The 25,214-nt window shown below is 38.1% G+C and overlaps 2 protein-coding genes across 6 annotated transcripts in view; one reads left to right on the forward strand and one right to left on the reverse strand.

Moving 5' to 3' along the window:
- CMSS1 (cms1 ribosomal small subunit homolog) overlaps positions 1 to 25,214 on the forward strand; it is a 222,676-nt gene that overhangs the window by 93,537 nt on the left and 103,925 nt on the right. For 2 of the 4 annotated variants that reach the window (XM_027653365.1, XM_027653366.1), the window contains exon 2: positions 18,315 to 18,365. The exons of the other annotated variants lie outside the window; for them this stretch is intronic. In XM_027653365.1, the coding sequence (XP_027509166.1) occupies positions 18,315 to 18,365 (51 nt within the window). The remainder of the gene's footprint in view (positions 1 to 18,314; positions 18,366 to 25,214) is intronic. 4 annotated transcript variants of the gene reach the window in all.
- Positions 1 to 25,214, reverse strand: part of FILIP1L (filamin A interacting protein 1 like) — a 142,111-nt gene that overhangs the window by 90,095 nt on the left and 26,802 nt on the right. Inside the window, exons 1-2 of one of the 2 annotated variants that reach the window (XM_027653359.1) lie at positions 14,929 to 14,946; positions 6,750 to 6,840 (exon numbers count right to left, since the gene is read on the reverse strand). The gene's annotated coding sequence lies outside the window, so the exon portion shown is untranslated. Of the gene's footprint in view, positions 1 to 6,749; positions 6,841 to 14,928; positions 14,947 to 25,214 lie in introns of those variants that run through there. The other variant, XM_027653358.1, reaches the window with a different exon arrangement.

Genomic DNA, 25,214 nt, shown 5'->3' on the forward strand with positions numbered 1-25,214 from the left:
CCCCTTGAGGTACCTTTGGACTTTACTGTATCCCCTGCCCTGGAGAGGGCAGCCCAGCCTGGCACTGAGCACAGAGCACCTCTGTACCACCTGACCTTGGCCTTGGGGACTCAGGATGGCCTGGGGGGATCAAGAGACAGAAGGGAGCAAGGAAAGAAGCCCTTGACAAAACATGTGTATGACAGTTTTGGAGAAGTGGCCACCAATGTTGTAGTTTCACCTTTGTCTTAGGGAAGCTATGCGTGCAGGTTGAACTGGAGGGAGCATCTGTGCCCTATTATGGGACACACATAAAGCTCCTATATATTTACAGATATAAAATATATGCAAACTTACTTCACTGTAAGGGAAAATTATAAGAGCTGCCTTATAAAAAAGGATGATCCTGTGTCCAGAATCAGATCTCTTACCGTAAATGTTTGCTTTCAGATATGCAGTGTTCAGGAAGGTTTTCACGCTAGCTTTGCATATGTACCTAGCCTACCTGGCTGTAGGCAGTGAAGAGAGAGATAGGACTGGTTTTCAGAGGCCACTTCCACAATTCCATGGCTGTATTCCTTCTTGGGAGAAACCCTGCTTTCTCCATGAGGTGCAACGGGAGACTTATTGGCTAGGTATCTAAGAACTGAGGTGTGAAAGCCTCCTTCCTTCCCTGTTCTGCACTCTTCCTTCCCAAAGGATTGAGTGTTGCTTCTCAAAGCTGCAGTGTACCACTACGTGTTTTGCTGAAGTATTAGTGTCAGACTTGTAAGAGGAAAATTATGATATTAGATGGCTTATCAGGCTATTTAATTAGGTACTTCCATCTCTAAGAAGAAGTCCCAAGGTAGTTATTAGCAACTGTTACTCAGCAAAGAGGGTATGTAGGGGATCCCTCCTCATTGTTCTAGGAGTGCTTCAGCTCAGTCTCTAGCACTGCTCAGAAAGCAGAGGGCTTTAACACAGCAAGTGAGCTAAACCAGAAGGCATCATTATGCCTTTGTGCAAATGTATTTTGGGTATTGGATACTGTTGGTCCCCTATCTCCATAAAATGTAAAGTAGAACCAGATTACCTGTTCTCTTATGTCCTAGGACTAACAGGCCATGACTGTTCAAATGGGAAAGAAAATGTGTAAGAGGCATGTGATTTAGGACTCAGATAGCCTGTGCAGTACACATGGAGTGAATGCAAATAATTATTTGCTCTTAGCATGATAATCGAGGACACTCAGTGGATCAGTTTGCCACAAAAGTGAAACAAAGTGAAGTACTTCATTGTACAGCACACAGCTGCTAACCCATAGAGGTCAGTGCCACAGGAGACAGCTGAGCCAGAGGTGTCAGTGCAGTCAGTAGGGACATTCACAGAGAAAACAGTTTGGTTGTGGTAGTTTAGCAGAGTAGTCTGAAGGCAGCTAAAATCCTTAAGTGACAGCTGAGGGCACGCTTTTGGCCACTTTTAGAAAGGTTTTTGAACTAGATCAGCCTCTGACTTTCCTCATGTGTTTTTCCTGTAGCACAGGTAAGACTCTGGACTATTAATTCTCCAGTGCTTTTTAAAGCGAGGTAGTGAAATACATTTTGTTTCAATCCACTAATTATTTACAGCGGGGAGTCAGGCTAACTTTGCTCATGTGGTACTTTATATATGAAAAGTTAACTGCTGTCACGAGTCATTATTTCCATTGAGAATAGTGATTCATCTTTCCATGCATAGTCAACAGATCTCTCAGTGGGAATGAAATTTTAGCTCATGTCACCATTCTGTAGGAGGAAATACATATGGAGACAGGACATTGTGTTTGGATACATGTGTTTTCTGTTGAACTGGGTTTGAGAACTTTTTTCTCAAGTGTTTTGAGTGAATTTAGTATTTATTTTTCCATAGTTAGCTTCAGAATGGTAGTTGCAGAGGAAAAGGCTCACTATTATGGCAAAAGATACACATCAGCACGGCCTCTCAAGTGTGGCTCAGTCCTGATTAGGAAAACCAGCTTTTAGCTGCTGTGACTGCTACTAGAGATGGTATTGCAATCAATGTTTTAACTGACATGCATTTCTCTTGTATTCCTTTCATCTGTCTGGTGGAAATTTGCTTTATTTTTATCTAATTGCTTGTCAGAATGGTCTATTTAGAAATACTGCTTACATTGGAAAGGCCCCTTGGGTAAGAGCTAACCACACCAGCTCTGCCTTCTGCATTACTGTAATTGTGAAAATTTGGAAAGAACAGTCTTTTGGAGAAGACAATTTTAGGATCTATAAATGCAGCATATCATAAGTTACTTTGCACTTTGGTTGTGTCCTTTGTGTTGAATTTTTATTTTTTTGCTTTGGCTGTTTTTTTAATGTTCAGTTTACAAACTTAGTAGGGGAGTTGGAATGGAATTGGGAAAAATCTGAAGTCCAAATGTCACAGTTTTGTAAACAGAATAAATATGCTAATGAACAGCATCTGTATGAACTTGGGGTAGCAGTGTGCATGTTTTCAAGTATTGTATTTCTCGTGAAGAGGTGTCTTTTATAAGGACAACTCTTTTGAAAGAGCTTTGAAACTGTACCATGACGTGATACAAGATTTTGATATTTCTTTTAAGAAATAAGTTTTGGTGCAGTATTTGCCCCAAATTCTGGTCTTCAAGAGTCAGGACATTGACGTCCTTAAAAAGATTTTCACAACACAAGCCCAGTTGTGGGAGAATCTCTTTTCCAAGTGCAGAGTCCTAAGCTTTGTGCATAGTGATGACAGTCAGAGGAGTGCTGTGAGAATGTTTTCAATCGCCTTTATCTTTTGGTGCTTCCTGCAGCACACTTTGGCTTAGGCAATGCTTGTGGTAAGAGGCGGTTAAATTGATGTAAAGACCAAGTTCATTTGACATGTTTTTTAACCAAGTGTTTATTAGTTGAAATAATTTTGGGTGTTTTTTGGCATAATTTGTGTTTGAGTGGGAACTTGACTCATTGTCAGAAGTCTGTGTATATTTGAGCATGTTAAGCTGACGTTACCAAATGGAACCGTGGGAGGCTTTTGGCTTGTGTTTACGGAGTATAAACCAAAGCTCCTACCTTGCTGCCTCAAGAGCCACAAAAATGTTAATATAAGTCAGAGATGCAAGAAAAAATGTATTCCATATAGTCTGTCTACTAGCTTTTTCCTTGGGTTCCTTTCCACTATTTTGTTCCATCTAGTTTTAGGTATCACAAGGGATGAGACTTCCTCTGCATTCCTGTGGAAATTATTTTGCAGTCCTCATAAGACTTTGTGAAATTTTTCCCTCATTTATGTTTCCTGGTTCTTATATTTCCAGAGCAGAACCCACACCAAAACTGTCAGGGGTTGCTTTCTGGTTAGCTTTGGCAAAATGATTCAGGCTTCCTTCTTGTCCCTGTCTGCTTTCATTAACCAAGTGAACCAGTATTTTAGGAGAGGTGTTGTGATACCTGCTGCTGAAGGGTGCTGTGAACATTTTAAATCAACCTGCATGTATCAGGTGAAGCAGCAGTAGGTGTTAGAGTTTCTTTTATTGTATTTTCTTGTGTTTCCCTCAGACTGGATTTTCTGCACAAAGTCTAGTGTCTCTTAAATCTTCCTAACTGGTTTCCCTTGTTCTCTTCTCTGTGACCCTGCTCCTCTGTATCACAAAGATACTTACATATAAGCTATGAAAAGGCCAATTTTAGGCACTTAAAGCTAGATTAAGATGAAATCAATGTTTCATTGCTAAGCAAAAAGTAAAATTATTCATATAAGCCGCTTGTAAGATTGGGCATTTTTTCCCCACTTCATCAAAGATAATTTGTCCCTGAAGAACATGTTTGTATTTGTCTTGGGCATGTAACGGTCCAAACTAATTTGAGCTATTGTATGAGTTTCCAGGAACACAGTAGCTTTTGCAATTGCTTCAAACCCCAGAATGTTTCTGGTCTATTATAATTTAATTGGTTCCCTCTATTTTATTTTTTAATTGTATATATGTATATATAAACCCCAGTAAATATATGCTTAGTCTAATCATTATAACTAAGTTCATCAAGAACTGTAGTGATAGACCAAGGACATTCATTTGCATGTTACTTGATTCATGAACATTTGTTCATTTGATTCATGAACCAGCTGAAGTAATTGGAAATTGCTTACTTTTGCGTTTTGTCTTTGTGTTTTGCTTGGTTTGCTAAGCTAATTTCTTGTGTGTTGACTTGCTTCTCTGCCTTTAGCTTGAGTTACAGTACACAATAAGGTGCACAGTGGCAGCTGCTTTTTGAAAAGTTGCCATTTGGAAGGAAGTGCAGAGGGTTGTCCTGCAGACCTGCACGTACAGGTACAACGTACGTTACATGTGGATACGCCCTACCTCAGGTGGGAACAGAAGCAGCTAAAGGCGTACAGACTTTTTGCAACACAGAAGCAGTTTTGTGAAAGATGTTTTTTTCCGAGTTTGTAAATGCTTTCTTAGATCTGGTATGTATTCTGAAGCGTTGCACAGTATGATAACAGATGAGCTAAGTTGCTTGCTGCCAAAACCCTGCAAAGAGTGAGCGGTATGCAGCCTGAGGAGGAACACTACTCTTTTAAAACTATGCCAACCTTAATATTGTTACTAAATTATGGTTTAAATCACAAAATCATCACAGTATTCTTGAAAGAAGGCGCAAACTAGGCTCACTGAACAAAAAGAGGGAGGATATGTGCAATACCTGTGAAACCATAGTGAAAAAGGAAACTAAGAAGCTGTGGATTTCATGTCTTATCAGGATATTTGTGCTGCATGATCACAGTCTCTCACCAGTCTCATAGCTGAGCATTTTAAAAACATACTCTGCACTTCTAACTGCTGTTCTCTCACAGCCTGTTCTGGTGCCTGAATTGGAGAGATTGTGCTGTGGTGTTGTCTCCTCAACAGCCCTTACACAGTGTGTCAAAAAGCAATAAAACAAAGAAACTTGGGTTTGGTGATGTGGTGAGTCTGTATCGTCTTAAAGCTTCTCAAGCGGCAACAGTGGCCAATGCAGTTCAGTAAACTGATCAGAAGTAAATTTACACCATAAGTGGAATTTCTACTCTAATTAAAAAAAAAATTAAACGCATGAAATTTTATACAAGTAAAGCTTGCATGCCAGATATCATTAGTCTGCATCATTGTGGCTCTGTTATCCTACAGCCAATATAACATGGGTGCAAATTTTGGCTCATTTAATGGAAATATGGGCATGATTGATACACATCACATTTTTGCTACTGATTCATTCATACACAGAGCTCATGCGAGTGATTGTGTGAATGATGCTTCATAAATGAATTTAAAAGGTTTCTGACAGTCTACCTGACCTGAGACAGCTAATTTTAAAACATCAGGAAGTTTTGTGAGGGTGTTGGGGATGGAAGTTTGCTGTGTCGCTTTATAACTAAGTTCTGTGCAAATTCAGAGGACTGTTTGCTGCTTATACAGCTTCAGTTCAGCTTTTGGTTCTACTGAGCAACTGGACAGTTTTATTTGCTGAGTGTCGACCAAGGGGGTCTCTGTAGGAGAATGCTGATAAACCTTACTATTTTAAACCTGAGTCTCTGTCTGCTGTTTTTGAAGCACAATGTGTCTCTTTCTTCTGCATATATCCTGTTGTCTTCCCTCCCCATCCCTGTTTCGACCTGACCGCTGCAAAGGTGGCAACACTTCTCAATTTCACATCACACGTGCTCTTTGTGATCTTTCTCATTTTTGCCCACCTGAAAAGCTTGGCCTTTCATTTCCCTCGGTTAAGCACTTTGAGACTGTTCAGTGACCTCCATCCTGTGCACCCTGAAAAGTCATTGTTCTTCCAGTGTCCCTGCAAGACTACATTGTTTTGGTGAGGCAGTTCAGGAGTTAAAGGCTTGTGGAGTTTCAAAGAACTGCCGGACAGCTGCTGTAAAGTATCCCTCCAAATCCTAGCTGACCTCATTCTTGTCAGACAACAGTGATAATATCCAAACACGGGTGCAAGACAGGAAGTGTTTCAGGAAGGTATGTGTTTCGTGCAAAGACATCAGAAATGTGCTTTCTCCCAGGGCCACTTACCGTAAGATCCACATTAATTTAAATGAAACAGTGAAATTCCAGAATGTGTTTACAGAAACATTATTTCAGTCCAAGAAAACCACTGCTTGTTGCTCTAGTGTGCAAATGGCAAAAGCAGATGAGTTAACCACTGTATGTATTTAATATAATGATATTACTGGCTATATGAACCTACTTTTTAATCGTATGGAGAATTCACATATCAAAACTTTTGATAGTTTTGTTTTAGATACTTTTTTCAAGTATCTTTTACTTGAAAAAGTGATGTGAGAGAAATACAAATCTACTTAGAACACATTTTCACATTTACTTTACACTCAAAAACTGATTTGATATCTAACAAGCTTTTCACTAATTTAATCAAGTGAATTCCTTAATAAGCAGAACAAAATCCCATTTTCCCCCCAGTGCGTTCTATGACTTAGAATTTAAAAGAATTGGATAAATGGAGCAATGCCCTCACATTCCCAGTGTAGGAAGTGTGAGAAAATCTTCTAAATTTTTCCAAAGAAATTAAGGAATGGTTTGGCTTTTGAAAGATCCAGCATTTTTTACTAGTCAGTCTACCAAGTTATCTGCAAAAAGTGTCCTATATGTACAGGTTATTGTTATTTTCATCGTACTGAAAAATTCATACATGAGAAATGACTTTATACTTTATTTATATTTTTCAGTAGCACCCACTTAAAAACCTGCAAATAGAAATAATTCTTACCGGTTCAGAGATCTTCTACTGATAGTTAGGGATATTTTCCCCTAAATTTCCTCTTAGTTGTCTCCAGAACTGTGTCTCTTATAGTATGAATCTGCAATAAAATTCAAAAATAAATTATTAGTTTTAGCAAGCATAAGTAAATATTGCTTGAGAGATTTCTTTAGATTGCAGAGGTCCTTATTTCAGAATTAACTTGATAAATTTATTTAAAATAATTTATTAAGAGTTAGAATAGATCGAGTAAAGATTCTACCATTTAAAAAGTTGCACATGAATGATATGATTAACTACAATGAAGTCTAGCAGATACCTGTAAGAATATTAAAATAAAGCACAGCTATTTACCCTTGAATTATTGTTTCATTTAAAGGCTTGTTTCTTCTGTACTTTTTTCCTGTATTCTTCTGCCGTTTGAAAAATATTCATTTATGTTGGTAAGGAGTGAGCAAATTCTAGCTGCTAGAACTTATACAGATAATTTCATCTTTGGAGATTCTCGAGTTTGTGAGGCTGGGTCACTGTTCTTGAAGGGCCCTTTGAAAAGCTTAGCCCACAGCCAGGGAGCTGCGGGATGTTGAATGGTGTACTGGCAAACGTTGGTCTTTTTTACAGAGGTGTGACCAAGTTGTTCAGGTGAGGTACATGAGGAGATAAAGGCAGGATACTGGAAGGAAGACCTGAGTGAAACTGAACTCAGCCCTGCTATGTGCAGAGGAACGAAATGAACATGATCTGTGTTTTTAGATGACGATCCAAGGATGTAACAGAAAAGAAAGGGAAGGGATTATTTGGATGCAGCAAAGCATATTTTTGTTATTTGCTGGTAGCAACTCATTTAATATACACACACAGTTGTTTCAGACTGAATTATATTTTTTATTTGTCTGCTGTTTCTGGAAGTTATTGCCAAGAGTGAAAAACCGCATAATATATTGCTAGTATTAAACCAACTATTACTGATGGATAATGACAGAGTAGAGGGAGAAGGCACCAGTTAGTCTGGGTTAGCTCATGTGTTCTGGATAACTCTTTCTTGAACTCTTAGATTTCTAAAGTTCTACTAGGCTATGTTGCTTTTTGGATGTGTATAATTGTCTCTGTGTCGATGTCAGGTAATCTCAAGTACTCCCATGATAATCTTCCTCATGTTTTTTCAGTTAATGTGCCATTTGGTCACTTTTCTATTGGCTATTTTAATATGATAACAAACACCACAAAGGCTCCAATAATGCCCCGTAACAAAAGAAGCATGTTTGAGTTTTTAAAACTACAGATACCCTGCATTGTCGCTTATATTTTATTTATCTTTGTGTTTTAATGTTACAGGCACCAAATTTTGGATCTGTAGTGGCTTTCTTATTTAAGTTCCAAATTCTTGACAGTGAAGCATGGAATTCAGTGTCTGAAGTCAAAAAGGGCTAACCATTTGAGAATCTTTATCTAATTACCGGACAGTTACCAACTCAGACACAGGAGGGAGATTAAACCAGAATCCTGTTTTACTAACTTGTTGGTTAAAACAAAAAAAAAATTCTGTAAAATGCAGTGTAAACATTCACCTTATGAAATCGTCCAGCAATCCAAGATATGGGAAAGTATGTTGATCCATCAGTCTGTCTCCTTGGCTTTTCAAGGAGATTTATCATGAGGCATTTAATTAACTTGTTTTCTTGTAATAATGATGTTAAAAATGTGTTATTTAAGGGATTTTTTTTTCTTCACAGTATATTGGGTTGATTTTGACCAGTATAACAGGATGTACATAAGGAAATTCTCTGCTTCTGCTTCAAAAGAAGGGAAAAAAATTATTTTCCTGATTTTCAATATAGCACAATAAGATGCTTTCTGGTCCTTTCTTGTCTTTTGTCAGAGAAGGAGGTAGTAAGAAAATACCAGATGTGAATTTGGTGCACCTGTCAAGACCCCAGTGACTTGTCCAATATGTTAAATCCTCAAGGAAATGAGGACGGGCTCTCAGGGATTTCTTGCTAGAATTCAGCCCTCCAAGCCCCCCATGCTGAGAGAAAGGAAGCTTTGTACATAACTTTTACATATAACTGAAAGTCATTCTACATAGCTTTCACAAATACTGAAGTCATACTAAGATAGTGTAACACTTTTTGACACATTGTCATAGTACTTTTTTTTAAGAACCAAATAGCTCTTTACTATTTTGAATCACTCTCTGAGTAATGATGTGCAGCAAGTTTAATTTTGAGGCTTTCTGTTGCTTTTCTGGCAACTGTGGAGAGGCCTGTTCCATGTCTCACCCATGCCCAAAATGTGGTGGGTTTCTTTTCTGTTCAGTTCATAATTTCTACCAGTTCTGTGACTGTCCCTTTTTGATCTCAATGTATTCTGGCCTTTCTCCTTCATCTTTATGCATCCAGCTAAAACACCTCTCCATCAAATGTATGGAGGAATTTGGCACTTGTCTTGGTATTCTGAAAGAAACTAAAACTAGGCTGTTGTGACTGTCCCCTTCAAGGGCTCTTCCATGGTCCACAAGGAACATCAAGGAACATGATGCCTTACTGCTTAGAGAGCTCTGTTTGAAAATCTGTGGATTTTTTAGTGAAAAGAGTAGGACTGGACTTCAGGATTGATTTGGTGGGTTTTTTTAAATCCAGGGAACTGAGATTTTTGTTCAATTCATGTTTTAACCTTTGTGTTACTGAGCTGTTTAAGGCTGATAATTGAGATAAGGCCTGGCATGGATGGGTTAAAGGTATCAATTTTGTGAATGTAGAAATACTCAAAATCACAACGTACTGCTCTCTCTTGCATTCTTGGAATGATGCCTACATATGCATTAATAAAAAACCAGAAAAATTCAAGTATATGGGGTGCATGAAAGTCCATGAAAATTCCAAAGGTAGGCAGTATTTTGAAAGAGGAATGCTGTAGTTTAGGATAGTTAGAGATGCCTTCCCTTGAATGAATGGGATAAAATGCCTAAGTCACTCCAGTGCTGTCGCCTCTCTCCACATTTATTGCTTGTGGATGTGCTCTTTGAGCAGTACTTGTATAAACTCTCTTGACCAGCATTTTCTTACCAAAGTCTTACAATCACTTTAAGAAAACTATTTGCATTACACCAGTGGCAGTTTGGTAGGAGTTGTTTGTGCTCTGCTCTGACTTGCTGCCCTTCTTTCAGAGGGTACAGTTTGATGCTTCTGAGCCTGTTTCTGCTCTTCTAAAAGGGGATACCTGTTTTGGAAAGATGCCCTTCTGATTGAGAGGTGAAAGACCAGATAGAGCCTTCTTTTTAATGATCCCAAGAGAACTTGAATACAAACTGCATGAAGGCCTGCAGTCTCTGAAGGAGATTTGCTAGGATTTGATTCTATCTCTGAGTCATTTCAGCCTGGTTTTTGACCCGTTAATACACCCTTGTCACCCTCTTGCTGTTGCCTTTTGTTATAGTCATTACATTTTTCTGGTGTCTCTGCAGCCATTGTCTGTTTTGTGTCTTTGATTTTGTTTTCCTTTACTAGGCATGGATTTTTAAGTTGGCAAGAAGGTATCAAATTCAGTTCCCACCACCAGAAAACTCTGTGCATTTGCATGGGGCATATAACAGACATGCAAATTCCACTGCATGTTCCTTTGGGGAAACTGCAGCTTCCTGGGGGAGGACTCTCACTACAGTAGGTGTGCAGGCTGAGTGGGCTGTGAGTGTTCCTCCTCCTTGCCTTTCTATAGCCTGTATTGACAAAATCCATGTGCATGTTACTTCCAAGGCATGAGTTAATTTTTGAGACCCTTTTTTAGATGTGGACATGGAAGGAGGCAGTGGCACAAGGAAGATATAGGAAAGGCCTCTAAGGACCCAGATGTGTCCTCAAAACTGTGGAAAGCTCTTGTCACCCTTTAGTATGTGTTAGAGGCACACACAGGCTCACCCCATGTGACAGATAGCTTGTACATTTGAAAGAGTTTCTTGGCTTTCTACTTTATGTATGTGGGCCATTTGGAGCAGACAGCTTTCTCAGAGGGGGCAAAGGTCAGTTTAAAATTTTTAGATGTACTGTGTAATGCAAGCTATTGGCAGATTTGAAAGATACCCTTGAAGTCTTTGTCAAGGAAGAGGCCCTTTTTCCAAGAGAAAATTTTGGGTCCAGAGTGGAAAGAGGATATTTGCTAGATATGTATGAAATGTATTTGTTTTGAAAGCCACCATTAGATCAGGTGTAAACTGTGAGCCTGGTTTATACTCCTCAGGGCAGGGGAAGATGGAATCTGTTGTTTATCTCAGTGCAGGTTTTCCCCAGGGTGTTCACATACGCTATAGAATATTCATTAATCTGCTGGCATTGTATCTCTAAATCACTTCTTTGGTTTCAGGTCTTAAATTAAAAAAGACAAGCCAGACACCCCCACTCCTCCCAAAATAAAATGAAATTCTTAAACTGTCCTTAACACCTTTGCTGAATGAAGCACTAACAGATCTCTCTTACCAACCTCCTGTTTTCTGGCAAACCCTGTTTATCGAGGTAGGCATTCTTCTGAGAGATTTTTCACTGTTGCCCACATACTCTTTAGCTGACCTTCAAAAAAACTGATGAGAAATGGAATAGTTTTAAGGCAGATTACTGCCTATTTGAGATATGGGGTTATTAGTGTTTTTCTACATAGGACATCGAACAACTATCAGGGACAAAACAGCCTTTTGCTTCTCTCAAGTCAATGTTGACTTTAGAGCAGGAAGCCAGAAAAGGGACATGTCATTTACATAAGTTGAGCAAACATTCAAAACATCTTGATTCAATTTTAAGGAGAGATTTAGGCCTACTGTCATGGCACGATGGAGATACTTTCCAAACTGGTGTCAGAAGATAAATGCATTTTCCTTGCTTCTTTGCATTCTTTGTTATTTTGATACATTGTCTTAACATTGTAGGTATACAGTTGGTCCTATTTTGTATGTTACTTTTAATATTGAGAAAAGAATGCCATTATTACTGATTAAGAACAAAATGATCAGATGTTTTTATCTAAATGTGTCACTTCAGTTATCAGTAGCTCACATGCAGCCATTGTAGTGGGTCAAAGACAAAGGAGGCTTCAATTTCTAGAGCTTTACTTTAAGACTGAAAGTAGACCTGCAATCCTGTGGTTTAAAGTCGTGAAGCTAAGAAATCAATTTGACAGTTCACAGGATTGATACTAAGATAAAATGAGAGGAAAGTGAGGGAAAAGGGAGTGTTCTATGGGAAGGAAAGAGAAAAAGAAAATAGGCAGCCCACTTGGGAAAAATTAGAAGCAGATGAAGCCACAAGAACCTGTACAAAACCCCATAAGCAGTGGGTTTGCCATTTTCTGTGGATGATCTTCTGAGAATTGCTACTGTGAAATGGCTTTGGGGGACTTAATAACACAGCTGCTGCTACTACTACCTGCTGCTACCCCTTGCATATTTTGGGTGATAATTTTCTTTGTTTCAAGAAACTGAGGATAATTTAATTCTGCTTTTAATCTGCAGGGGATTTTATTTGCTTAAAGTGAATGGAAGTGATCTGCCCTTCCTTCAGATGATCGTTTAAGGTGAAATAGCCATATACAATATTCTAAATTATAGCCACATTTACTGAAGTGACTGCTATCAATTCAGAATGAGTAATAATTTAAAAAAGAAATTCTGAAATTTTCAGGTTTTCTCTTGCCCCAGTGTTTCCCCTTGTCCTTCCTATATTTAGTGGATCAGCCAAGATACCTGGCTGAGACATGAATCCTAACAGTACACTTTGTACTCATTGTACAATTGATTCACAACTATACACTATGAAAGATGTTTAAAAACATCTAGACTAACATGGAAATTACGTAACTGTGGTGAAAACTTCAAAAGAAAGCTTGAGGGTTTTTTTTCCTTCTTTACTTTGTTTAGGTACATGTTTGGGCTGGCTTTTTATCCATGCACTTTTGCAAATCCTTCATATTTGTACTCTAAGTAACTGGTTCATCAGGAACTTTGAATGAAGTATACAATCTCACGGTGGGAAGATATCTTTTTTTGGGTTTTCTTTTTCTAGTTTCCATGTTCTTTTAGGGTGTGGTTCAAACTGAAATGAAGTTTAGGTTGGGCTTTCCTTTTTTGACCTGCCAAAGTGTTTGTTCTGCTAGCGTTGCTCTGCTCCCTATAAATCAGACATTCTTCTCGGGCTGCGTCAGGTTACTAATGACATGATTAATGCAGGAAGGGTAGAGAAGGATGACGTAGTGGCTCATGCAAAGTTTACCTGAGAATTATCTGTAGCTCTCTACTGTTTAGTGTCTGTGTGAGTCATGGCCTGAAGCCCTGCCATTCCCTGTTCTTCAGCTGGGCAAGATCACACTTACCTCATTCTATGTATGCATTTCTCCCTTTCCTGCCAAATCTGATTAGAAGCACTTTTGTTTTAAAGTCCATGTTTATGAAACATTAAATACACTTTTTGCAGATAGCTGACCATAAGGCTAAATGAAAAGTGCCATTAGATATCTGTGATCCAGAGAGCTTTAGAAACTTTCTCTCTTCTTACATTAATTCTGATTCTTATCAACTAAAGTCTTTTTCACATCCATGGGTTTAGCAGTGATAGTGTTATGACATTAGTATGCTTTGCAACAGGACCATGAGTCAGTTGCTGTCTGTCAGTAAAGTCTCCTGTTTCTTCTTGTGTATTTGTACAGATCAAAGCTTACAAAATGCAAACAGCCAATTTGTGATGCTGTCTCCAGCTTTTGAAACTTCCTTGGGCTGTGGGTACAATGATTCCCATCAAATCTGATTCACCTATTGATACCTTAATGAAATACTTGGGAAATTGAACTTGCTGATCAAGAAATCTTGAGCATGTTCTCTGATATACTTTTAAGTCTTGGTCATTCTCTTTATTGAGGGCTGGCTGATTGGGCCTCTTTTGTACCTGAAGACAGCATTTGCTCTCCTAGTTGGGTATGTGTGTCCTTTAGCTGTCAGACTCTCTTGAGTCTCTCTTAGGAGACTAGAATGAAGTCAGTGTAGAATTTGCAAGCAATGCTGATTATTTTTTCAAGATTCTTTTGTTTTCTCTGTAGAACTGTCACAAAGTCTTTGGCATTCTTCAGGTTTCCTCAGCTGAAACTGTCTTTGTGTGAGCTGCTCAGTCTGAATTATCTTGTGCAAAAAGTGCTTAATGTTTAACTGTACAAGAGCATGCTGAAAGCAAGCTATAGTTTTCCAGCCAGCTCACATCTCACAACCTGCCAAAGACTATATCAGGAACATGATGTGTGGGAAAAAGTTCTAAAATGATAGACAGAAAAATGTCTTGTGGGAAACCTAAAATGCCATGAGACTCATTCTGTTAATAAAGAATGTTTTTACAAGCACAGCATCGTCCCCTTTACTTTTTGACATTTTGAAAAACGAAAGCTTGAGAGCGTAACATTTGTGTAGAATGTAAACAACCTTGATACTTAGATAAGTGGCATTTCTTGGAAATAACATTGCCTTAAGAGAAAAGAATGGTCAAAGTGAATAATTAGCCAGAAAAAAAACAAACCCTTAGTTCTGTAAGGCTCAGCTACTTCTAATAAAGGCCATACTAATGCCTTAGATAAAATTTTATATGCAGTTTCTGACTGCATTTTGGAAACATACCTTAAAGAAAACTTATCCTATGATCTTTAAATCTGAAAAGATGCACTAGATGAGTAAATTCTTAATGGAAACATATCATTAAAAAACTCAAGAGTTCTCAACATGGAACACATGCTAATGGACTTAATGATTATAATTACACAGATGCCTGAATGGGGATGGCAAAAGTTCATGTTCAGCTTAATGTTGTCTGTATTTAATTTTACTGCTTTTAAAGGAACTGTTTATATAAAAGAGTAACATAGATTTTATTCGGTGAGTCAGTGTTTAGGCAAAAAATAAGCATATTGTTTGACACGTGCCTTTATGTAAGCTGTGTTTCTAGAATCTGTCTTTCAGTTTGAGCAGTGAAATGGTATTTCTGGCTTTTGTTTTCTTCTGGCTAAATAGCCAGTGCCTTGGCTGTAGAACTGATTTTTTGCTTTTTGTCTAAAGCCCTCTTCTTTTGCACTTTCAACTAGAAAATAAACAAAGCTTAAAGTTTTTTCTCAAAATTGAAAGACACTGAATGAAATAGGAGTGAAAAAAGAAACTGTTCCGTAAAACTTGTACCTTCACTTCTCCTGCAGTTTTATGAAGCAGGACATGACCCACCCTCAAGTTCATCAAGTTGTAGTTGCCTCTTGCTGCACATAGTGACAAACAGCCCTGTGGGTAGAGAGCGAGCTCCATTTGGCTCCTTGGCTCAGTCGAACTCAAAAATTCAGAGGAAGCTCTGATTGAGGAAGGGCCTGAAAGGCAGGAAACAGATTTTGGCAGCAGTGTCCTGGCTCAGGTGGCCAGATAACAAGTGTACCAAGCCAAAAGAACTAAGTGGGTTAAATGGCCAGAACTATAGTTCATAGTCTTATTTATTGGGCTACTTAAATCTAGATTAACTAAGGAGTAATTTGACTTTTGCACATGCTTTTCTTTGGTTGGCATTTTTGGTGTGTTCTTGAGCTTCAGACAGCTTGTCTGATAATACTACAGGTCACCATGTGTTTCTGTGTGCAGAATTTCTCAAATGCTTTGTAGGGTCATCTTGGTACTTCGGTAGTTTTTATCTTGTATTTCACCAAAGATATAGGGGGACGCAAAAGGCCAACAGTAGATTCTTAGCTATTCAGAAAAAGCCTTATGAAGTCTCCAGAACGGTGAAGATTTAGTATTTCACTTCTGCTGTGTATGCCTTTCTTCCTCTGACCTTTGCTGGTACATTAGTTATACCAGGGCCAATAGGAAGCCTGCAGCAAATTATTTCAGTTTGGTGTTGGCATCTTATCTTCCAGGGAGAGCGCACAGAAATGCTTTTTCAAATCTGCTTTCAGAGTTTGCATGTTGCTTTAATCCATTCATCAGTTGAACAGTCTCTCATTACAAGTTACCAGAAGGATATGGGGAATCTAAGTGTTAAAAAAAACCCAAACCAAAAACCTCAAAAACTCCCCAAACAATAAGAAAAAAAAGCCAAAAAACAAACAAAAAAAAAATTAAAAAACCCAAAACCAAACCAGATCTAAAACCTCCGAACAGAACAAGTGGAATTGAAGAAAATTATGATCTCAGGGTAGGCATGATGCTCAGAGTTTGTGCTGGGAAGGTATCACGTGTCAAAGAGAGATGGTTCATGCTTGTGATGCAGTGGAACAGCTGTGCAAAGCTCTGTGCCTGGAGCCTTTCTTTTGGCTCCCTCTGGCTTTTGAGGAGGGCCCAGACAACGCCTTTGTGATGAGATTTCTTGTGTTTCTTTTGAGACTCTACCTCTTCTAGGTCTTTCTCAGAAGCTAAGCCTTTGTTCCTGGTTCCCTGGTGGCTAAAACAGCCCCTTGCAGTAAACCAGCCCCTTGCAGGGTTGTTGCTCTTTGACATTCCTTGCTCACTGCTCAGCTACCCTGGAGTCCTTGGTGTGAGCTCAAGTAGGTAAATAGCTACAGGGTAATCAGAGGGTTTCTGAATGCCCTATTTCTCTTTGGTTTAACAGCACCACGTGAAAAACGAGTAACTTAACCAACAGAGATCTTCCTTCATTCTTGGTCTAAGTGTTCTCCTGGGAATTGGTGGGTTTGTTTGTCTTGTCTTTAGATAGCCCTGACTTTCCCTCATCTCCCATAATTGCTGCTGCCACCATTTTTCCATTTGAGAAGCTGTTTCCAGAGATAACCTCTTCAACTTCCTGAGTGCAACTCTGTGGCATTCTTAATTTGTACATGTTATTTTCTACCACTTGTCTAGCTTTGGAAATTTCCATTTCCCAAATCACTTTAGGAGAGATAGGAAAAAACTCACTTTGTGAGGGTGATGAGACACTGATATGGTGTCTTTTAGATTACCATAACAAATATTTTCCATTTCTGAATTTACTAAAATCTTCTTGCAGGTAAATATTGGAATTTGCTGACGGGGGATCTATTTTAGCATTGTATAAATGTTTTTCTTTTGTAGTGATTCTCCTAAATGTGTTTAAAAGATAACAAGAAGTCACAAAAGTTAACACTGCTATGATATTCAGAAGCTGATTCAGACATCAGGAAAGTTTGTGTTAAGTGCTACTTCATAAAAATGGAACTACTGGATCTGGTACTTCTGTTATTGGCCTATTATTCTAGGGAAGAAGAACTTTTACCTGCTGTTCTGAAAGTCATTCCTGGTGGTGGGGATGGACCAGCTGAGCAACAGATTTTGATGTAATAAGTTTCAACAGATTTCATTGAAATGACTTCCGAGGTAGGAGAGAGAGATTTTGGTATGAGCTTTTGGACTTAATTTAGTTTTTTCAAATCCCCACAGGACACAAATTCATGGGATGCCAAACCACATTGGTTCCACTGTTTGTAAAGCTGCTTGCTCTTTTTTGTGGTAGTTTTTTTAAATCCAGTTATGGCTGCCTTTGCTAAACTTGTGTTGTGTTGCTAGCTTTACTGTGTATGTTCCAGTTGCTAAAATACAAGAAGCCACAAAGGGCATCAGTATAATAAACAAGAACAAATAAGGACAGTCTGAAATGCTGTTCTTGCAGATAGCTGTCTTAACATCTGAAATAAAATTGTTTCTGTTTTTTAGTATTTATTTTAGTTACAACTTTCTTGCACCACTGTGAACTTCTTTTCTCCCAGTGGAGTAAATACAGGAGGACTACTGCTCACTTGCAACTGTTTAAGAATTGCAAACAGAAAAAGTAAAAAATACTTCAGATTTGAGAATCAGTTTTTGTGTGAAAAGTATTTTGAATTCTAAACATTAGACCTGTTTTCAATTTTGTATGCATGTTTGTCATGCAAAATTTTGGAATTGTCATCTTATGATGAAAGAAATTCAAGCTTTTTCATCTTTTCTCATTTCTGATTCCCATTTAATATAATGAAATAATCACCATGATGCTTGTGCTTACTGTAACTCTAGTTATTTATAAGTAACAATGATGAAAGCTATGATTATGAAAGCAGTTTAGCCTGATAAATATCCTTCAAACTCCTCCCGATTATGTGTAAGTGACAGCAGTATGAGATTAGACTCAGTTTAAATTTTAGTCCTGTATTTAAAAGTTCCTGAATTTCTGTGGTCCAGCCTCCTCTTTGAAACCTCGAAGATGACCTATTAGAAGCATGATCCTTGCTACAGAATTGCTCCAATTTTCTGTAGAGACCCATCACTTTTGAAGAACTTTTTATATTCCCTTGTTCCCCTGCTTTAAGACAGGTTTCCCTGTGGTAAAACAGTTTCCTTTATTACTTGTTTGTTTATATTAGTAGTGGTTTCCTTCTTAAGGTTAATTATTGTTTCAAAGAAATTGCAATTTCCTGTTCTGGTGTAACTTGTTTTCTTTAGATTTGTTCCACAACTGTCATGATATCTGTAAAATATTGTTGAGGAATGCTTGTTATTTTGAAGGTGCAATGCTCCAAGGGATGATTCTTAATCATTGTTACTTTCTTCTGTCTCTTTTTTTCCAATTTTAGGTAAGAATGACTTTTGTGGTGATTTTTGGCTTTTGAAGAATGTCTCCTTTGGTAAAGTATTAATCTATCTTCCTTTAAAAAATGGTATTCTTTTTCTCTGTATTTAAGAGAGGAGGGAGAATCCTTGGCCAAAGTTAGTGCTGTGTCCTTTTAAATACTCTGATATGGCTGCTGGAAGAGAGTTTGAAAATTTCAAGTAGCTGTTTGGGGTTTTCTTAATAATTTTCTGTATGCAGAATGATTGTAAAAATGCACAAGCGAGTTATTAACTTTTACCTGCAGTAGTTTAGAGAAGTTTGAAATATATTTCCCTTTAATGAAGCGATATGCTGCTTTGGATTTCTTGTGGAATATCTGCATACTCACAGGCCCTGCCCAAGCATATAATGAAACTTATGTAGTATAAGTTCTTCATCTGTCTATACCAAAGAAGAATTTAAAGCTAGATAGTAAAAAGTAGGTAAGCTGAACACACATTGTAAATTAAATGATGATTTAACTGAGTAATTAACACAAGTTGCAATACCAATATTCCAGAGTTGTTTCTTTTTTTCAAAAAAAAGAAAAAAAAAAGCCTGATATGTCTTTACTGTGTAATAATGAAGTGGGGGCTGTACTGTCCTGTGTTTTTTCCCTCCACACCCGTATAAACTGTAGACTTGGAAGCTTCCCATTGAAAGGCTGCAACCTCAAGGGAAAAAATCTTTCATTTAGCAGGCCTATAAACTACTGCCGATTATAAGAGAATTGGTATATTGTGGGGAGTAATGCAACTATAAATATGACTTCCTGTGCAGTAGACATGTTTGCCAGTTACTGGAAGCTTGAAAAAGGAGATCTTGTCTGGTTACAATTCACAATCAACCTATGGAAAGGACTTGAGAACAGCAGTCCGTTTCTTTTATCAGGGACACGCTGGTTCACAGGACTCCAGTTCTGCTTTTTTGTTCTTTTTCCTATAAGTGTACAGTTTTAATTAATCAGTGAGAGGCCAGGGCATGAGGTAATGCTGGAAATCAACAATTTGAATCCTGTGATTCTTAGTAGAGAATTAATGGAAACAGAGGTATTGCTATCTTCTTGGTCAAAGTAGTATGTCATTTGGACAGTATCTAAAGGCAGACTCTGGGCTGCTGTGTGCATAATATTCCTTTGGGGTTTGTCTGTTTTTAGAAGACCAAAACTAAAACATGAAATAGTGTAATTTATACTGGGAAATAATTCTGATCTTTAGAATTCTCTGGCATCTGTATTGTCACAACTTAGTCAGAAGGACCCTCTGTAGTCCTCTAGTCTAATCCTTTGTGTAATGTAAGGCAAAAATCTCTCGCTTATTACTGAAACAGATTTTATGTGGGTTTCAGCCTCTAATAAAATCCCTGCAAGTTGTGTTGATTTTAATTCTTCTCAAGTCTTAAATATGCTCTTTCCTTGCCATTCTATCTGAAGGGCCATTAGTGATGTTCTCAAATGAAGTTTGGAGAGTTGCTTTATTTCACAAGACAAAGCTTGTAGTTACCCAGAAGTGGGTGCATGGTGCTTGTCCTCATCTTTCCTGCTTCCCATGTAACTGGATCCCAGGTGGCAATTGAAGAGGAGGTGGAAAGCAGTGTGACAAGGAGATTAGGATAGATAGGGACTGACACTGGTTGGTGCATAAAGAGTGAGGCAAAGGTATGAAAAAGCTGGCATCAGTCACTGCTTCAGAGAGATAAGAAAACATTAATCTAAAATGTAAAAGGTGGGATTCCTATATTTGTTCTCTATATATTGGTCTTGACCATGTTCTTATTTTTAGAGTAACCAGATTTAGAAGAGATTCAAGCCCTTGGGTAGTGGTTCTCAGTTGATGGGAGAAACCTGAGAGGAGGAAAGGGGGAAAGCACTCATGTTCCATCTCTTGCACATACTCTTGCTTATGTACTTTCATGCACTGTTGTCCTTTCCTTTCCTCTTTTGTTGGTTAAAGAATTACCATATTTGAGAGTTGGAGGCTGAGCAAAGCTGTAATTACCAGTCAAGAGCACTGCATTAGTTTCACTCTGTCAGCTGCCTGCCTCCATATGCTCTTTCCACTTCTATCCAAACTACCATGCTATGTACTCAACAAAGGACCAGAAATCAGGACATTGTGGCACTTGCTCTGGGCCACATCAGCATGCAGTGTATGTGTATGTACTGCACACCCAGCACATGCCTGGGCCATATGGATAGCCTTGCTACAGTGCCATTTTCTGTTTTGCTTTCTGAATAGACAAGCAACTTGGGGGCAAGGAGGAAAGAAAAATCCGTTGTGAAAAAACTAGATTTCACTTCCTTGAGATCAGTTTTTGCACTGGTTTTAAAGAGTCACTTTCTGTCATTCCGTTAAGAAAATAGTTAATAGTCCTACATCTTGCATACAGATAGAAACACTACTTTTTTTCATCTGAGTTCTGTCCTTTGACTTAAGGGAGCCATGATCCTACAAACAAGCTGTCTCCCCTGAAGTTTTTCATTATCACGAAGCTCATAATCGGGGGAAGAAATTGAAGTATGGAGTTCAGATTATTTATTTTGAAATATAAATTTAACTGCAAAAAAAGGAATAAATTAATTAAATATAGATGTAGATTACATCACTTGTTCTGCAGTACTTATATTTTCTACAAGGATACCAGTTTACTGCCAAAACATGACTCAAAAGATCAATAGCAAACAATCTGTACAAGTTTACACAAGAGAACTGAAGTATTTCATTCTGTAAGCATTGTGCTTTAAAAGCACACATTGCAAAAATAGATACTTCTTTGGGAAGGCTCCTTTCTTAATTTTCACTGTTGCTTTCAGAAGTACATCCAAATAGTTACAGGGTTTCTTTTTTTATTTCTGAGAACTCTGTTGTTGCGCATGAGAATGTAAGAGAATTGGAATGGCTATGGCTCTGAATGCTTGCAGTTAACAGAGGTCAGTCATAATATTTCTGTCCACAAAGACAGTCTTAAATTAAAAAAAAAAATTACAAGTTTGATGCATATTTATTGTAACAAAGAATTCAAATGGAAGTCTGAAAGGTACCTTTCTTTTTAAGGATATGCTGATCATGGTGACTGTGGTTGAAGGAGATTCATTTGTCATAGCTTTATAAATACTGCTTCGCAGTGCATGTACTATTTCATGCACTTTGATTCCTTTAAAACCCTCTGGATTTTTTAATCTAAAAATCTATGTATTAAGAAGTGAATGATGCTTTCTTTTGTGCTTGGTTAATGTTCTGTATTATAAAACTATTTGCACAACATAATACTACATTAATAGACATATCTCTCATTTTTGTATAGTCCTTTTTTGTTGAGAATGTTAAATGTTTTGCTTCTCAGTCATTGCCTTTACAATTCTTCTAATGCTCTGTATGTTGGTCCATTTACCAAATCAAATGTCAGAAGGGAAAAGGAAGGAGAGCTGCCAACTCTCTCCGGTTTTCTAATCTGTTATTAAAAAATTATTTACAAATCTCTCAAGCTCTAGGAGGAAAAATGTGCAGTTAAGAAATGAATCATGTCCCTTTTGTTCACCTCATGCTTTTTATTAAACTCTTTGGCTCTTGATTTAATGTTATCTACACAGTAACTGATAGTCAAAGTCTCCACAGCATTTCCAACAATTCCAGAGGCGTCCTGACCATCTACAGATAGCAATGTTTGATAGCACTGGGGTTTTTTTAGGCTGTAAATGTTTGAGCATGTCATAGCTTTTAGATTTGAGAAAAAGCACACATTTTAGAAAAACAACTGAGAAAAATCAAAATGGGAAAAATTGGAGTAGGTGGGAAAGAAGGGCAACTGAGGTAGTCAGGGCTTTCAGCTCTGGGCTTATTGCTGAATGTTCCTTAATTTTGGCACTTATCTGTTGAGGTTGTGAGAACAACCTTCATTATTCATAGCAGTTTAACCACCACAAAGGTTTGTTCTCCTTTTACAGAGAACTTGTCAAAATACTATGACAACTAGGCTGATTTTAGACAAACAGACCCTGGCTCTAAAAGACAGTAAGTCTGCAAGTCAAACGTGGAGGGCAGCCATTGGCACTGAAAGAAGTAAGAAACCACAGATTGTTTTCTCATTGGATGAAGAGCTTGAAGCAATGTAAAGTTAATTGAAGAATTCCTTGAAAGTGAAGTCAGCCTAAAATAAAAGCTGAGGGGTCTATAATTTACTAAATATGAAAGGGTTGTAAGCAGTAGTGAACATAAAAGTTTGAAAAAAAATGTATTTTAGTAAACATATCTGGCTTGTGTTATGGACTGTCCTGTTTTAATTATTCATCTAAATAATGTAGATTTGCAGTATGATCTCTAATTAGGCACAGTTTGATTTATTGAGCTGGCCCCACATAAACCATGATGTCATGCTGTACTGCTCAAAATTACAGCTCTGCTCTTGCAGTTTAAAGACGATTATTTTTAACTTTGGAATGCTTCAGTTTTGTGCATCTTGGCTTTTAGCTTTGTGAACTTAAGATGTTCTCTGCTCTTCTCTTCCTCCCTCCCCCGGATCAAAGCAATCTGTTGTAATGTAACCAGAACAAAATCCATTGAAATGGACTTCTGGACGCTCTTGGCTTTAATTGTTGTTGGTAAATAAGAAGAAAGGCAAGACTCTTCATGTTTGCTTTCAGGGGGTTGAGAAATAGGTACAATAGGTATTAAACTATGTTTTGCCAGGTGTCCAGATGCTGATGCTGTTCCAGAGCACAAATGCTTCATTTATGTCTCCAAGAGGTCTTAGTTTTCTTTTGATGCTATACTTGAAGAAAAGGAAAAAAGGGGGAGAAAAAAGGAGAGGGGAAAAAAAACCACCCAAAAAAAAAAAAAGAAAGAGGAGCAGGATCTGCACTGCCTGTTTCTGCAGGTAATAATTATTCACTAGGCATGGGAACACTCACGCACATTAGTTTTTACTCATATGTGTTGGATTTTCTGCTCATTTCCCATTTGAATAGGAAAATTTGCCTTTACTTAAACCAAAGTCTGTTCCAAATGCAAAAGGAAGGCTTTTCACAGGAAGGTTTCTGCATTTCCATACAGAGGAGGTCTCTCTTCTGCAGCAGTGAGCAGCATCCCTTCCTGCCTGCATCCCTGATCTGGACTTGTGGGCAAAGGGACAGCAGGGTGTGGAGGACTGAAAAACTGAAAGTTAGATCACAGTATAGTCTCTCCTGCCAATCTCATCCAACATGTTAAAAAGAGACCAAGCATTTTAGGGCAGGGAGAGTCTTTCTGTGGAGGTGTCAAGACTATTTTAGATTAGGATCCTGGAGCAAACTGGGAAGAAAAATAAAGGCATGGAAGTGTCACAAAAATTAGATATCAAATTACCCATAGATATCAAAAGAGGGGCATTGTGTTTGGAAGGCAGTAGCTGTGGCAGAGAAAGGCAGACTCCCATTTTCTAACAGAGCAACAAGGAGAATTTCTGAGTAGGAGAGGAAGGTGAAAATGTCTTCCGGTGGATTTTAGAGGGACGATTCTGTGAGCTGCTCTTGGTAGTGATTGCAGTGTTTCAGGCTCATGCAGGTTGAGAACAATGCATGTTGAGTCATAGCAAAGCTTTACTTTTCGTAAGGAGCTTTGATTACATAGCAATTAAGTCAGTTTCTAGGCTGTAAATTGATTACAGCTTAAAAGAATCTGAAAAAGCCATGGGATTTCTTAGGGATTTTTGTAAGGATATTCTCAAATGAGTATCCCATTTTTAATATAATCAGCTGTTGACTAATATATTGGGTTTAGATGTGTAACTGCTTTTAGTTGTCCTATAACTGTTTTCAGTTTAGGTAATGAAGGTTTCAGAGAATGTCGCTTCAGGGGAAAAGGGGAAAGGAGTTCATACTCTCTCAGTGCTTTGGTGCCAGTGAATGTAAATGGATGGAAAGTATGTGCGAGTTTGCTAACAACTTCTATGTATAGTGGAAAGATTTGATGTCTGAGTTAATTTGCTTCTTTTTGACCTGGCAAAGTTGCCAAGTGCAACTAAATTTAACCAGTTAGAATAAGGTGAAAGCGCTAATTCTTTCAACATTCTGGTCTCTGGTTTGCAGTCAGTAACAAGGGGCCTGTAATGTCTTGATTGTAACATAATGTCAGTAAGGACAGCCAGCTTTTGGTGATGAGCACGCCACCTGTCTTGTTTTGATGAAATGAAGCAAGTGGTAGGTTTCAGATAGGTCTGAGATGCTCATGTTTTGTCATGTGTTAAAAACACATACATGTTTGTTTGGTTTTTTAAATAACAATTACAAAATCCGGATATAATATCTTTTCCAGCATGGTAATTAGCAGATAGTTGAAATAGATCTTGCCCTGAGATCTGAGTGAAGTGATTATCATCCACTGTGTGTGTCTGGGCACATGCATGCACGTGCATTGGTTTTGTTCTCATTTTCTTTAATGGATCTGGCAATATACTTGGTACAGAAGCAGTCAGACCTTGAGGAACTTAAAACTGACAGGAACTTAATTCTTTTTTGTGTATTAAATGGCTGATGTAGGCTTAATTATTTTTTTCTGGCAGCTCTTTTCCTAACACTTCCTTGCTGAAACTGGTCATGGAAATTAGAGGAACAGCTTGCCTCTGAGAGTGATAATAACAGCTTCTCCATCACTTTGTCTTGTCATTAAAACTGGACATTCACCCACAAGCTGTCTCACAGCTCTGAAGTTAAGGATTGAAATTACTCTGCGAGTATCTCAGCCTGTAGTATATGCTGAAGTGATCCTAGTGACCAGACAAGAGGGTGATGATGACTGTCATGAAGTACTGAACAGGGAGGTGGGGCAAGAACATGCCTGCTGTAATACCTCTGGAATTGTCAGGAGGTTACCAGATGGAAAACAATGGTACTTTCCAGTTACAATATGTC

The sequence above is a fragment of the Corapipo altera genome, unplaced genomic scaffold, assembly GCF_003945725.1.
Source record: "Corapipo altera isolate COAL_440 unplaced genomic scaffold, ASM394572v1 61, whole genome shotgun sequence".
Lineage (NCBI taxonomy): Eukaryota > Metazoa > Chordata > Aves > Passeriformes > Pipridae > Corapipo > Corapipo altera.